Here is a 16,965-nt window from a genome sequence, read left to right as displayed (position 1 = left end):
AAGACTAAAGTACTCTCTTTCACTGTCACTGCATTGTTATAAGTGTGTCTTCTTCTCCATTTCCCGACTATATATGTTTCCTTAATTTCTCTACCTTAGTGTCAATTCAATTCTTCAAAAGAAGAGATTTTAGATTTTGTTCAAACAAAAAAACTCATACACAAATTACAGAACAAAGGGAAAATAAAATGTTACATATTAGAAAGAACAAAAAATTCATTAAAAGATACAAAGAACACTAATAAAAGCTTTACGATAAAATTTTACAAATTGTGACAGTATTTTCTATGATTTTTCAAGTGACACAAAAATGAATCACAATTAACATGTATTTGAAGACCAATATAAAATGTAATCAACTAAAAGTTTAATGAAATGTAAACATGTGTATTTATAAATCAATAAAAAAATATTAATTTTTACAAATTATCAAAATAAATAATTCAAGATTCCATACAAGGATTATTAGTATTACTTCCCTTTTGTTTTTAAATAAGGGCATTTTAAAATAGAGATAATACATTCTTTTTATTGAATCTCGAGTTTGATACTAAGATTCTCTTAATGCATTGAATTTCGACAACATAACATCTAAATTATGTACATAAAAAAAAATTAAACAATACAATTTTAATCCCACTTGTTATCCATGAGTAGCAAACTATATATATATATATATATATATATATATATATATATATATATATATATATATATATAAGAAAATTAATGAATAAAAGCTTGTCAAGGTGCAAATTATTTATTTATTTGATCTGCACTAAACCATCTAATCTACGTGCATGTGCCAGCCAAAACAAAAGAAAAATCACATTTATCATTATTTCTCATTTTTTATGATTAATTTCATTTTTAAATGTCGTATAGATCTAAATCATGACATTTAGCTTCAATATATGATTAAAGTTTCAAGCACATAAATACATTAAACAAAAAATTGAAGAAGCATGTGTTGCTTGACTGTTTTACACTGCTTCGATTGTCTTTTTTGGTCACAAGCAAGAAGAAATTGTGAAGGTGCTTCAATTTTCCTAAATTCTCATTACTCATTGTAATTTTTGGATTATATCCTAGAAACTTTCCAATTTTTTTTTTGGAATTTTTTTGGAACATTACTTTCAAAATAAAATTTCTAAAACAGAATTTCTAGACCAGTTTTCTTGAGGACAATATTTGGAAAAAAAATTTCAAAACATATGAAATGTATTTGAAAATAAACTTTCTAAGGTGGAACTCATAAAATACCCTCCGAAGAATGAGTTTTTCAGAATATACGTACATGAAACTGTTCTCGTAACTAACTCAACGGAAAAACAGAAGATATCGTTTGTAATTACGGAAATACAGAAAGAGATACGCATGATGTTTTTTGTTTTCATGTTACTAAACAAATGGCACTATAGCATTACCATGATAATAGTGTTGTAGTATTTGCGTTTAAGAGAAAGTGTATTCAGTTGAGGTTTAAGAGAAAAGTGTTCTATTATTTTTTTTTATTAAAAAAATTTAAATGATAAAAATTAGAAAACATATATATTTAAATCATTTATATGACTTTAAATTCTAAATGATGTGAAAGTACTGAGTAATGAAAAGACGACTTATTAGGATTAGGAGTCTTGCTTCTGCATCTGCTACGTATGAGATTGGCACTGATTTCTATATATGTAAAGATTATATTAAAAATTGTCAATAAAAAAATATACTTAATTTTTTTCAATTTATTTTAATATTTCATCCTTTTATAAATTATTAATTATCTTATGGACTATTTCTTTACCCGTATTTTAGTTTTAAAAGTTATTCATATTTCAAACTAGCACAATAATTAGATTTATTTATTTATATATAACAACTTTAAAGATTATGATTTGGAACTTTTTTATAATTAATATTTTTATTTCGTTTAATAATTTTGAGAATTCTTAACTATATATGATGGGCAATCTCAAACTTATTTTATATATATAATTCAAAATTTAAAAATATTATTATGTTGAGTTTCAAAATTATTTGTTAATTAAAATTTTCCTTTCATTTAATAATTTTAAATGATAACTCAGTATCATTTTGAATAGATCTAACGACATATACTTCTTATTAATATTCATATAACCACATTGATCCTTTACAACTGTTTATATTCATATCTTACTAATGATTTCATTTTTCTTTTTCATTTTAATTAATTGAAAAGCTATATATATGATTAACTCAAAAAAACAATTTATTTGGATTAGTTTAATTTGAAAATTACAATTAAGATAATAAAATAAAATTTACATTACAACAAGTAGAAAAGAGGATGTCATACTACATAATTTCATCTTTATAAACTTTCCAACGTCTTTGTATCCAAAGACGAAGGATAATTATTTCACACGGACATCATACAATTTTATTTTATGGGTGACACATAAACATAAATTTTGATGAGTAAGCTTTTCATCTCACTAGTAACTTCAGGAGCACTGTTAACATCTTCCATTCCTTTATGCAGTGAATCCAAATGCATACTTCTTTTGCTTGTTAGGAAAGAATAGCCCAAAATGTTTCTCTATATCAGGACTCTTTTGATTCTCATCAAACATAGCAAAAATATAGATTTCTGTAGGTTTTGAAGGCCTTCTAGGAGTACCATTTTTAGCACGAAGAATCAAATTACCTAAGTAGGTGTTTGCGTTGTCATAAGTGGCAGCAAACCCTCCATCTGACGGCCATCCACTCTCGGACACAACAACCTCCACATAACCAATTCCAGTGTTATCAATAGCAGCATGCACTGCATCCAACATAGCATCAAACAAATTTTGGTACCCGTATTGACCATCCCATACCACAACATTTGGTGATGTGAAAAGAGCATAAGAAAGTGATATGTCAGTAGGGTTATTAGAGTAGCTAAAATAAGGGTACACATTGACTAGTAAAGGTGCACTTGCATATAGCAAGTACCCGATTATGGGGTCTATGTATGACCTCACATCAGCTCTAAAGGAGCCTTGTGATGGGGGGTAAGAGTTTCCTAACATGCTCATGTCAATGGCTGTTGTAACCTTAATTTGATTCTGAAGGCCTTGAGCCAAAATAGCTTGGTATATGTTTTGGATTGCAGGTAGAACATATTGTGCATATTGAGAGTTCGCTCCAACGGGATTCACTTCGTTGCCGACTGCCACATACTTGATTTTGACACTGGGCCAATAGTTCAAAATGTTGCTTTGCACCCATTGAACAGCATTAGCAAAGCTAGTTGCAAGTGCTTGAAGGTCTGGGTTGGCCACGCCAAGAATGAGCTCAATGTTTGTATTTCGAAGTGCATTCAGAGCATCTTGATTAGGATAATAGGTTCTCATTCTTGTTATACTGTTTGATGCGTAAAGACTTACCACTTCATTTGCCGGAGGTAAATTGTCGCCCATCGTGCCATAACACACGCCAATTTGAGCATCTGCAAGTCAAAACATGAAAGTTATATTTTAATTACATATACTAACGGTCATATTTTGGACATTAGACATATTCACGTAGTGGAAATCACTTCAGAATATCTGCCCTTATTAATGTACATATCATACACATATATGAGAAATTGGTAGAGAACCTAAATAAACATGATGAAGCTTACGTTAAAGAAATAGATTTTGTTAGTTTTAATGTCACACGATCTTAAGAAAATCGATCATTTAAAAAGAAGAAAAATTAACTTGTGAATTGACTATTAAAAGTGGTATTTACTTATAATATGCTGTAATATTATGCATGCATCTACCATCCTAATGGTGGAAGTAAATGTGAACCTGCACTGCGAAGATTTGTGAACAACTGGAGAAGAAGCATGAGAATGGAGAAAGAGAACATCTTGGTTGTGAAAAAGAGAGAAGACATGATGCAAAATGTAACACACCACAAACTTAAACAAGAAATTGAGAAATTGATGATCACACTTGGTTCCTCCGACCCCCTTATATACACTCACAATCCATGTCTTACAAGCAATTTATATTATAAAAATCTATATAAATAATATATCTTGGTGTCCATGTTTATCCACGTAATACTCAATACCCTTATCTTATAGTATCTGTCCACACACAAAGAAAAAACGTGTATAGTAAAAACAAATCTCATTTTGAAAGTAAAAGTGGGAGAACTACATATAAAATGGTATACAACATAACCTATACGAGTATCAAAACTAATAGATATTAAGAAATGTAATTATAACAAAAATATTATCTTTGCTTATGCGTATCAAGGACATATTTCATTTAATAATTTTGTATTTTAAGTCTTTTATAAAAACCAATATATATATGTGAGATAGATATTTATTTCAATTTTTCAGAACTTAACACACTTTTATAAGTGTTAGGTATATTTTTTTATTAGCAAGAATAAATGTATTTAAATAAAGTGATTAAGTTGTTCCGTACATATATAAATATATGAAGTAAGAAAAGATAAGTATTAGATATATAAATTTAAAATATCATCTAGAGTTAAAAAAAGTCAAAACATGTAATATCAAACAATATAAATTGACTATATTGTAATATGAATCTGAACAATTATTTCCTTGAACAGTAGATGTTATAACTTTATGGCATGTAGAAGATACCTTATAGACTATATTTGAAGGCACGGAAGAATACTAAATTTCTCAGTACAGCCATTAGAAATGCTATTGACTTTTCTAAAAGATGGCAATGGCTGCTGAGGGCACGAGTGAAGTTGAAGAATTAAACAAAGATAAGGAATTCATAAACAAAATTAAAAGATATGTATGAACAAAACAATATATATATATATATATATATATATATATATATATATATATATATATATATATATATATCCTTCGATGAGGTACGATGTTTGCAGAATGAGAATGTGTAATGGAAAGCAGCTATTAAAAATTATTGAAAATGTGAGATCAAATTAAACAAAAACCCACGTTATCGTTTATTAGGTTTCAGAAAATAATATAATTAATAACGTTTATGTGTTCCCTCAACTTTGGTTTCTCCCTGGCTACATTCACGTCAGGAATCAAGAGTCTCATGCAAAAGCACATGTTCTAAATTAATAAACTCACGAAATACTATTGTTTAATTAAATTTGGAATCTGTGTTATAATTGGACAGGCTATATACTTTTCATCTAAACAAAATTTGATGTATTTCAACTTTAATAATAAAGGGAATTTGTTTCAGGAAATTAAGAAGAATTTCAGCATAATTTGATTATCATAGTTAAGAAGGAAATATATCGGTAAAGTTGGTTACTCCAATATAAAATCAAAATGAACAACTCTTATGGAAAATCATCATCCATCTAAGGGGAAAACCTCTTTTAGTGAAAGAGGAAAAAAGAATTTTTTTTGGAAAAAAGGACACTCAACCTAAAAAGAAAGAAGATAGAGACATATTTTGAAAGCTGGAAACATTCATCTTCATCATTATTTTAGTATTCGTAATGTGAAGGAGTAACTAACTCCCTTATTCATGGAGGTTGGTGTAATGTATTATTAACTTTGTGAATCTCACTATTCAATTTAATTCTTTTTCATCACTCTTGTGTTCTATTTTTGTTTTAATTATAATAATTATTGATTGCATATTTATGGGTATCTAAATATGAGGCCCAATATCAGAACCTAGACTATAATTACAACTAATTGATTCTGCATCTATACATAAAGTACATCACTGATCATTCTTATAACATCATAATGTTGATATGTGAGTGCAAAGGTATAACAAAAATAATTAAACATAGTTTTTGTTTTTCAAGTTTAGACTTATATGTACACATTACGACTTGTTAGGGAATGCTAGATAATGAATTAGAAGTATATTGTTTGGTGATTTTGCTTTTAATTGAATAATAAAACTCAATCCTAGTGAAACCTTTATAATATTGCACACCATATGTTTGATAGAAATATAGAAAGAGTTTTATTTTTGGTTTTGGAGAATTTGTTGTCTAATTGAGTTATAAATTACAAGAGTTGTCAAGTGTTTCACAATTCGAAAAGAATAAAGTAAAACATTATGATTATTAATGAAAGATAATTATTGATTTATAAATTGTAATTATTTAAATACCATTATATCATTATCTTAAATGAATTATTCTTCAATTAAAAAAAGTTATTAAACCCATTAAATACTTGTGCTCGTACCATTTTGAAGATTATAATGAAATTGAACAATGAAATAAAATGAATAACTAAGATGAGTCGGTGTAAGTTCATTTTTATTAACTATATCCAACTGGGCAAAGCATACTGAACTGCACTGAACTATTAAAAATTGCATTGAACTAAAAAATAGTTCGTCTGAACTGCACTGAACTGAAAAACAATTCAGACAAACTGAATTGAACTGTTTTTGTTGTCTAATAAACTGAATTGAATTGTACTGCACTATAATATGAATTGAACTATTATAAACTGAACTGTTGTACAAACTGCACTATTTTTAAACTGAACTACACCATTTTTGAACCGTTTTTTAACCAAACCACATTAATTTTGAACCAAATTGTACTATTTTTGAACCGAAATTTACTTCATCATTTCAATTGTTAATAAATTATTACATTAATTTAAATTGTTGAATTTTTTCTTCAATCTTTTTTATTGTTTTGCTAATAAACTTAACAAGTATATTAATAACGAATTAAGTTAAAGTATTTTTTGCGATACTTATTCATGTACAATAATTTGAAATTAACGTTTTTTGTTACAAACTAAAGCGATAATAAAAATAAAGCTTAAGATATTATTTATAAAATTTAATTCTTCCACTATTATACCCTCTTTCATGAATAATAGTAATTATGTGATATATAAAAAAAACACATTTGATTTCAAGAGGAAAAGAGGAAATTACAATTGAAAGAGACAGATTTTATTTTGTGTTCGATATAAAAAAAGTATTTAGAAAATAAGTGTTGGAAGTATTAAATTTTTTTTATCATAGATAATTATATTAATTAATATAAATTATATATAACACTATTTTTTATAAAATAAAACAAATATTACAGACTATTTTTTATAAAATAAAATAATTAATATCAAGTAAACTGTAACTTACAATATAACCATAAAATTCACTTAAATATATTATTATAACATAACCTAAAAAGTGTTACGTACGTTTTTCTATTATTGTATATGAAATGAAAAAAAAATCAAAGAGTAAATTTTGTGTCTAGTGTACATGAGATGAGGAAATCATAGAGTGTCGTGCATTATCAGTACTACCTAAGCGTGAAGCACAGAAAAAACTAAAAAGCAGTTCAGTTCGGTCATCAAATAGTTAACTCATTTAAGTTTGATTTTTAAAAACTGTACCGGACAACAGTATAGTCAGAGGCAAAACTATATGGTGACAGGGGAGCCATGGCTCCCCCAGTTTTTTTTTTTGAATTTTTTTTATATATATTTATATATTTTTTAAAATTATATTTATATATTATTTATATTAAGTTTATGAAATGAAAAATAATAATAAAAGATAAAATAAAAAAATTAATGGAGACATTAATTTATAAAAGAGATTAAGATTTTTTTCTGGCTATAAGATCTTTCTACCATGTAAATTATCATGAAAGTGTGTGAAGAGAAATAAATACAAAGAGATAGATTAGAAAATAGAGGTTGGAAAATACATAGATTGAGATTGAAGTATATTTTCTTGCATGATCTCTCACGTATCAAAATTAGTATCTTATTATGATTTATGTATGTTAAATTTATGATTCTTTTTAGGATGTTTATCCCATATTAATATAAATCCTAATTATGATTTTAGGGATTCTTTTATGAAATTGGTATGAGCCCTAATTATAATTTTTCCCAGATTATTATAATCTTTAATTATGAAATTTAGAGATTTTGTGTTTTTCGCTGCCTGTGGTAATTTTTTTTAAAGTTTTGAATTTATACAATGTTGCTTATTTAATTAAAGTGGTATGAGTTTTATTATGTTTTGCATTGTGATAATTGTGATTTGTGAATATAAATTTATTTTTTTCTAAATAGGCGAGATGTGATAAATTTATATTAAAAAGATTATGATAAAAAGTAAAAAAAAAATTGATTCTTTTTTTAAAGAAGGTTTGTGATAAAGATGAAAAAAAAATGCATTTACGTTAACTAAACTTGAGAAATTTCATGAGAAGCAGGAATTCAAGACAATAAAAAATAAATCTTTAAAGTTCTTTGAGTTATATACAATGAATTTAAAAATTCATTAGAATGCGATTCGGGAAAAACGGCCTCAAATGTGACAATACCACCAAATCAAATTGATGAGGTTATCTAAAATGGTATTCATGGTTTGGTATCATGATATAATAGCGAATGATAATAATATTTTTTTGAATTCTACTATTATGTGAAGAAAAAAGATGAAGAACTTTTTTTTTGACTAAAAAAAATTATATATAACAAAACTAATTTGACACCCCTACATTTTTTGTTCAAGTTCCGCCACTGAGTATAGTTCAATTTTTAATACAATTCAGTTTATTTTAGTATAAAACAATACAATTAACTGTGCCGAGCCCTATATCCAACATTGTTTTATCCAAAACCAAAGGATAAACATTTTTTACAAGCATCAAATTCTCTCTTATTTTATGGGTGGAATACAAAGTATAGGGTTCCAACCTTACATGTCACTCTTAAGAGAATTTGTTGCATTGAAGTCATCAATAACGATCTTCCCATCTCTTTTGCCACCAAATCCAAAGGGGTACTTCTTTTGTTTGTTGGGATTAAAGAGTCCAAAATGTTTCTCTATCTCCGGACTCTTTCCATTCTCATCGAACATGCCAAATATATAAATCTCTGTAGGTTTTGAAGGTCTTCTAGGACTTCCTCTACCAGCACGACGAACCAAATTATCCAAATACACATGTGCATTTTCGTATGTGGCACCAAATCCTCCATCCGAGGGCCACCCACTCTCGGACACAACAACCTCAACATAACCGATCCTAGTATTATCAATGGCTGCATGCACTGCATCCAATATAGCATCAAACAAATTTTGGTACCCATATTGACCATCCCACACCACAACATTCGGTGCACTAAAAAGAGCATAGGGAAGTGATATGTCACGAGGGTTACCAGAGTAAGAAAAATAAGGATATACATTGACCAATAAAGGTGCACCTGCATAGAGCAAGTACCCTATTATAGGGTCTAAGTATGATCTAACATCACCTCTGAAGGAACCTTGTGATGGAGGGTAAGAGTTTCCTATCATGGTCGTGTCAATAGCTGTTGAAACCTTGATTTGATCATGAAGACCTTGAGCCCTTATAGCTTGGTACACATTTTGGACAGCAGGTAGAACAAACTGTGCATACGAAGAGGAGCCTCCGACAGGATTCACTTCATTGCCAACTGCTATGTACTTGATTCTAACACTTGGCCAAAAGTTGAAGACGTTCCTTTGCACCCAATGACGAGCATTATCAGCATTTGTGGCAAGAGCTTGAAGGTCAGGGTTTGGCACTCCAAGAATGAGTTCAATGCCTGAATTTCTTAGGGCTTGTAGAGCAGCTTGATTAGGATCATAAAGTCTCATTCTTCTTATGTTATTTGATCTGTAAAGACTTATAACTTCATTAGCTGGTGGTAGATTGTTCCCCATCATGCCATAACACACACCGATTTGAGCTTCTGCTAATTAACCAAAACAAAAATCATGTCTGTTAAATTAAAATTCTGCAATCACATATGTAGGTTAAAACATTGATAAAATTGGTGGAATAATTAATTATTAGTTTACTTTCATTAGCTTGAGTTTAACAACACCTTTTGAAAAATGATAATTTGAGAAGAAAAAATCATTATAATGTCCCCTGACATTGAAAATGATATTTTGTGGATATATAAAAAATATGTTGTAATATTAAGGAAGATAAAATAAGTTAGCTTCAACTCTGCCCTCTAAGTGGCCAAAATAATAAGATTAGCTTTGGATCAAAATAAATTCTCTATTTCTTCAATTAGGTCAGTTAAAAATATTAATTTCCTTTAATGTTTATGAATTATATTAATTTACATAGTAAAAACTTATTAAATGGACATAAAAAGATATTAAATATAGATATATGGGAATTTAATCCATTGAGGATAAGTTGAAAAACCCCTAACACCTACCATGTCAGGTAACGGCAAGCGAAGTTGACTTGTCTATCTATTTTGTTGACTTGTCTATCTATTTTATTTTACTGATGAAGACTTAATAAATTAACTTTACATTTTTTATTGTTTATTTTAAATTTAAATATGCTTTTCGTCTTCAAATTATTATTAAAAGTTGTATTTCATTTCTAAACTAAAAATAATAAAGTATTTAGTCTCTATATTTTAAAAGTTATATAAAATATACTTGCAACAAACGCTGTGTAAAATGTTTTTATATGATAAATAAAGTTTCACAGTTGATTATAACATAATTTTCACATTTCGTTTGTAAGAGTAATACACGACGTTCATAGAGTACAAGGAAGAAATATTTTATAATTTAGTTTAAGAAGATAAATTTTTATAATAATTTGATTACAAAAAATATTTAACTTGTTTATTATTTATAAATCCAATCTCTTTAAATTCGAGAACACAAAATATGTTTAAATCATATTTAGACTAAGTCATGAATATATATAATAACTTTTTAACTACATTTTTAAATTGATTTTATGAAATAATAATTGGGTTTTTCCTTTCGATTTTTTCTTTTTGTAAATTTACAAACTGCTCAGTGTACTGTACATTGATGAACTGATACATCTTAACTTATTTATGACAGACTGATAAGTAGAACAAAACCAGATAAAAAAATATAAGAAAAAGTATAATATGTATTTATATAATATGATTCCTATTTTTCTCTTCTTATTTTTTGTTTTCTGATGACATGATTTAGTCTGTCATTGATTTTTTTTAAAAGAAAAAATAATAATATATTAATCAATAACTCATATTAAATCACGTCAAAAAATAAAAAATGACAGTCATAGTATCATTTTTTTTTCTCTGAATCATAAAACTTAATAAATGAATGGACATAAGGTAACAAAATAGAGAGACTGACCTGCAGTGATAATGTTCACTGTCAAAAGTTGAAAAAGAAGAAGAAAAGCAGCAAATGAGAAGCTCTGGTTTCTGGGGAAGTGAGAGGCCATGGTGGAAGATGCAAATTAAACTTCATTGTTGCAGTTCTATAAATAGAGAGTGTTCTTCACCATGTCTTTGAAGAAACTTCAATTATTAATATAATCTTGATGTCTATGTTTACCCACCTATTATCTTTCCACCACCATCAAAAGTCTTGGTCTTGCCAATTTTCTCTTCCAATCAACATTTCAAATAACTCTTACGTATGTAAAAAGACATAGTCTTAAATATGATACATACACTTTTCTTATCGCTCTTTATCATATTATTTATTTTACTTTCGTTTTATTTCTACATTTTTTCTACTTTTTGTAAAAATAGTCATAATAATAGAATTATTGACGAAAAAAAAAAAGATGTTGTAAACAAATTGATAGAATAGTCAGGTCATCGATCGCAGTGCATGCACCTGGAAGTGGCAAGGTGATGATGATATATATGCTTAACATTTTCAACGTAATTTAAAGCTTTATCCTTTAAACAACTTGGTATTGTAAGGACCCACGTTACCAAACTTTCAAAGAGTTTTATCTATTGTATGTGTGTGTTTCTGAAAAAAATATTTTCTTTGTTGATGGCTCTACGTACTATATATGCTATTATATAAACCAAAAATAATACGTGTATGTGCCCTACAAAATAAATAAATAAATAAATAAATAAAATATTTATTGTAATTAACTAGCTTCTCAGCGCAGCCATTAAATGCAATTGGTTTTTCTAAATTATGCTATAGGGCTGCTGAATGAACTTGAAGTTTTTTGTTTTCATCAGAGAAAAAGAATATATTTAATATAGAAAATTCAGAGTGTTCTAACCCATTACAACCATATATACATTCTGCAAGTAGAAAAAAAAAATTATACATAATCTTTCCTTAATTTTAACCCCTTTTAATGTTAACGTTTTCAATAATATATATACCTCCAAAAGATCATAAGTTATATTCCACAAAAGAAAAAAAATGACATAAGTTCAAAGTGTGTATTTAATTTTGCCTATTCTTCATTTGTTGGCAAAAATATTGCTGACATACTCCTCATAAAACACAACTAATATGTGATTGAACCTTTAATTATACTACCACCGATTTTTTTTTTTTCATGACTAAAAGAGAGAACTTGAAGTATTAATTGGACTACCTCACCATTTTTTTTTTCATGACTAAAAGAGTGAACTTGAAAATGAACTTGAAGTATTAGCCTTAAACTTTTGTCATGTGCAATTTTTGAATTACATATATTTAAAATAGAATTTAGTGATTTTATTCAGATTAAGAAATTTAATGGAACTTTTGAGGTTTTTTCTCCATTTTTTTTCTTGGTCTTTATGATAGTGTACAATTTTTTTGATAAAATTGTTTTTTTTTCTTGTTAAGTAGGATTGAGAGAAGGGATTGTTTGGACGAGTGATTGTCTACTTTAAAATCTGTGTCTAGTCACGATTTTTTAGTTAAAAAGTGTTTAAGGAATGAAAATAGGAAAAAAAATATTTAAACCGTTTTAGACATTAACTACTAAACGATATATGAAATTATTGAAATGATTGGACGTGGTAAAAATATGTAGTATAAGATTTTTTTAATCTTTGTAAAAGGTAGTAATATCTATAAATACAATTCTTAATCAATTATCTAAGTACAACATTTTATTTTACAAATAAATACATGTTACATTTTCTCAATTTTTTTACCCACTTTAGATTGGTGGATATGAATTGATTACGCGTATTGTTTGAAGTCCGGCATTTGAAAAAGGAGAACAATCTTAATCATGGTCAATGGCTGCTTTCCAAATTCCAATTTCCTTGAATTGTTTTTCTTATCATAACTACAAATCCTACATATAGCATTAGCTTCAAGGATATCTTTTGGTTTGTTTACGCATTCATGATTTATCTTTTGTACTCATTCTTCCTCTTGCGCCTGCATATTCAATTATTTAAGCCCACAGTGTAGCCGCCGCTAAAGATCATCATTTACAAAACCCACTTGGAATTAATGTATCTACTTCATTCATAATTTCTAACTCTTCTATATTTATTCATTTATTTCGTGGGATACATGATAATAATATCATTTATATTCATTTTAATACAGTACATGTTGCCCAAGTTGAACATGTGTCCACGGAAAATTTTCTAAAATAATTAAGGGTTATGATTTTGGTTCCTTAACTTTTAGTGAATTTTGAAATTGGTTTATTTCGAAACTTTAAACTAATTTAATCATTCATCTTTTGAAATACGTGAATTTATTTTTTTTAATCAAATTTTGTTATGCTTATTATATATAATATTTGAACTCAAAAGAATAATGTCATATTTAGGAGTTTTAAACTCGATGTTTAAAAGATATTTATCCCACTACAAATCAAAATTTAAAACTGGATCATAAATAAATATCTAAAAGCAACATTCATTTTTTGAAATACGATCGTCGTTCATTTTTTGAAATACGATCGTCGTTCATTTTTTATAGTGTTAAAGTCGTTATGTAATACTATTTATAGAAGAAATAACTTTTTTTAATATAAGAGAGTTTAAAAAAGATTTAAGCATAGTTTAGTCAATTTTGTTTTTTTTGGCCCACTGGCTATTTATGGAGTGCAAAAAATCCAACACATTTTGTTCACTACAGCCTAAATGTAGAATTTTGCTTTCTTCACTCCCCAATTTTTAAAATGACAATTTTACCCCCGTTTCTTTTATAACATGAATTATACTTCATTGTTGGCACTTGGAGGTGGAGATTAATGTTTGAGCTTCGGCCTCCTAATTTTTTTACATGCACTAAAATTAATATAAAAATAATCCTTTTTAATTTCATTATATTTGATTTTTTCAAATTTTTATATTCTTATGAATAATTTTTCTTATACCTTTTTAATATTTTAAAGATCCGTTACTAGCTGTACGGTAAAGTAAATTAAACACGTATTTTAGTGAATATTTAGAGAAACAATGAAGTTGGTCTCTTGAGTTTTATAAAAATTTTGGCCAGACGAATTGGTGTCAGAAGCTAGATGGGATGAGGTATTTTTTTGTTAAATTACAAATTAAAATAAAACTAATTTAAAAAAATCTCTTTTATTATATTATCTAAAAATGTAAATATTTAGTAATACTATAATTTAAAATTATTAACATTTATAAATTATTATAATAAAATAATAATTATTTTAATATATTTAATTAGAGAAATTAATTAATTAATCTCAAACTTAAATTTCTTTTAATATATATATATATATATATATAATAAAAGTTTTTAAAAATGAATTTGGCTAGTCCGCTTGGCCACTCAATTTTTTTTACTAGTTTCGGTATTTTTAATCTAAAATATGGATTCTGTTGGAAGTTTTCCATCAATTAGAAATAAGACAATTTCATAGTATATAAGTGAGGTGTAAATCTCACCTTACAAGTTGTTTTTGTGAGGTTGAGTTAGATTTAAAATTTACTTCTAACATGGTATCAGAGCCAGATTAAAGTCTATCCTAATAAACTTTTTTAGAGTTTTTTTTTAGTTGCATGCTAAGGTTTATAAAGGATAATTTCATATATAAAGGTCAATAGTGTTGAATTGCCACCTAATTAGTTTTGCTACTCAAATATGTTAGGTCATATAACATTTTATGTATAGTTCTAACATTTAAAATGAGATTTGTATGTTAATTCATTATGTAAGATGTGAGATCTGTACATTAATTCATTTATGTAATAAGTGTGTAACAGTAAACAAATTTGATTGATTTATAGAAGATATTACAGTGGAGATTGATTCTATAATTAACATTTAATAGTGAATAAATTGGTTTGATCACAACTAATCCGTATTCTTCTTAATAACACAACTACATCTTTTCTCTTTGTTTATGGAGATATTATAATTAAGGTAAGGATACTGAGTATTAATAATGTAGATATAGAAGGACAATAAGATATTTATTATATATATTTTTATTATTCAAATTCCTTGTAAGACATTGATGGTGGTGAGTGTATATAAGGAGATCATAGGAAACAAGTATGATCATCAATTTCTTATTGTTTGAGTTGTTTTTTTGTGGTGTGTTACATTTTTGCAACATGTCTTCTCTCTTCTCCACTACCAACATGTTCTCATTCTTCACTGTCATGCTTCTTCTTCAACTATTGACTATAAACCTTCACAGTGCAGGTTCTCATTTACTTCCACTATTGCTAAATATCACTTTTAATCTTAGTCAATTCAGAAGTTGATTTTTCTTTTATTTTCAAATGATCGGTTTTCTTAAGATCGTGTCACATTAAAGCTAAGAAAAAATATTTCTTTAAACTAAGCTTCACCTTATTTATTCAGTGTTTTCTATCAATTTCTCATATGTGTATGATATGTATATTACTTGACAAATCATTTTATTTAAATGCATTGACCTAATGCATATTAATCAAATTTATTTCTTTATCTGTTGTTATAATTTTTTTTTATTTCTCAATGTAAATTATTATTACATTGAATATCTTTATAATATTTGTATAGCGTAATTTTTATAATAAGAAATATACATGAAGTGTTCAGACATGTTTTTTTTTTCCTATATAAAAAGATAAATTAATATATTAAATAGGAACTATTACATCATCTAAATTGATGATATAAAGTAATATATAATAATAATAATAATAATAATAATAATATAACTTCTTTTTCAATATGAGCATGCAACAACTTAATTTTATAGATTACAATTTTCATGTTTTGGGTAACAGATGCTCAGGTTGGTGTGTGTTATGGCACATTGGGCGATAATTTACCTCCGGCAAATGAAGTGGTAAGCCTTTACCAATCAAACGGTATAACAAGGATGAGAATCTTCGACCCTAATCATGATATACTAAATGCACTTAGAAATTCAAACATCGAGCTCATTCTTGGGGTGCCAAATGTCGACCTTCAATCTCTTGCCGCCTCAGCTGACAATGCTATTCAATGGGTGCAAAACAATGTCTTGAGTTACTTTCCCTTTGTCAAAATCAAGTACGTGGCAGTTGGCAACGAAGTGAACCCCGCTGGAGGGTCCTCTGAGTTTGCCCCATACGTTCTACGTGCAATCCAAAACATATATGAAACTATTAAGGCTCAAGGCCTTCAGGATCAAATAAAGGTCACAACAGCCATTGACACAACCATTTTAGGAAAATCATACCCCCCATCACAAGGCTCCTTCAGAGATGATGTGAGGTCATACATAGACCCTATAATCGGCTACTTGGTATTCGCAAATGCACCTTTATTAGTCAATGTGTACCCTTATTTTAGTTACTCTAATAACCCTAATGACATATCACTTCCCTATGCTCTTTTCACCTCACCAAGTGTTGTGGTATCAGATGGTCAATATGGATACCAAAATCTGTTTGATGCTATATTGGATTCTGTGCATGCTGCAATTGATAGCATTGGAATTGGTTCTGTGGAGGTTGTTGTGTCCGAGAGTGGATGGCCATCGGATGGAGGGTTTGCTGCCACTTATGACAACGCAAACACTTACTTAGATAATTTGGTTCGTCGTGCTAAAACAGGTAGTCCTAGAAGACCCTCAAAACCCACAGAGATTTATTTATTTGCTATGTTTGATGAGAATCAAAAAAATCCTGACATAGAGAAACATTTTGGACTGTTCTCTCCTAGCAAAGAAAAGAAGTATCCATTTGGTTTTTAATTAATAAATGAATTACACGCAATACTTCAC

General features: G+C 27.8%; 3 protein-coding genes across 4 annotated transcripts; 1 reads left to right on the top strand and 2 right to left on the bottom strand.

The window, feature by feature from the left end:
* Window positions 1-2,283: 2,283 nt before the first annotated feature.
* LOC114164665 (glucan endo-1,3-beta-glucosidase, basic isoform-like) lies at window positions 2,284-3,932 on the bottom strand. Its single transcript, XM_028049403.2, has 2 exons — window positions 3,819-3,932; window positions 2,284-3,469 (listed from the first exon to the last, which is right to left on the bottom strand). The coding sequence occupies exons 1-2, from the start codon at window positions 3,904-3,906 to the stop codon at window positions 2,511-2,513; spliced, it is 1,047 nt and encodes a 348-aa protein (XP_027905204.1). The 5' UTR covers window positions 3,907-3,932; the 3' UTR covers window positions 2,284-2,510.
* Window positions 3,933-8,534: 4,602 nt separating this feature from the next.
* Window positions 8,535-11,389, bottom strand: LOC114196109 (glucan endo-1,3-beta-glucosidase, basic isoform-like). Of its 2 annotated transcripts, none has more exons than XM_028086637.2 (2): window positions 11,148-11,389; window positions 8,535-9,727 (listed from the first exon to the last, which is right to left on the bottom strand). In XM_028086637.2, the coding sequence occupies exons 1-2, from the start codon at window positions 11,236-11,238 to the stop codon at window positions 8,706-8,708; spliced, it is 1,113 nt and encodes a 370-aa protein (XP_027942438.1). In that variant the 5' UTR covers window positions 11,239-11,389; the 3' UTR covers window positions 8,535-8,705. The 2 variants fall into 2 exon arrangements, with proteins under 2 accessions (XP_027942438.1, XP_027942437.1); XM_028086636.2 differs by having other exon boundaries at window positions 8,535-9,730; window positions 11,148-11,387.
* Window positions 11,390-15,319: 3,930 nt separating this feature from the next.
* LOC114195905 (glucan endo-1,3-beta-glucosidase, basic isoform-like) lies at window positions 15,320-16,964 on the top strand. Its single transcript, XM_028086350.2, has 2 exons — window positions 15,320-15,410; window positions 15,983-16,964. Exons 1-2 carry the CDS (start codon window positions 15,320-15,322, stop codon window positions 16,933-16,935), a joined length of 1,044 nt encoding a protein of 347 aa, XP_027942151.2. The 3' UTR covers window positions 16,936-16,964.
* The last annotated feature ends 1 nt before the right edge of the window (window position 16,965 follows it).

This window comes from Vigna unguiculata, chromosome 9 (assembly GCF_037176805.1).
Source record: "Vigna unguiculata cultivar grain cowpea cultivar isolate G323 ecotype 2 chromosome 9, ASM3717680v1, whole genome shotgun sequence".
Lineage (NCBI taxonomy): Eukaryota > Viridiplantae > Streptophyta > Magnoliopsida > Fabales > Fabaceae > Vigna > Vigna unguiculata.
Note: the sequence above shows the minus strand (reverse complement) of the source record. Positions and strands in the feature narration are given on the sequence as shown.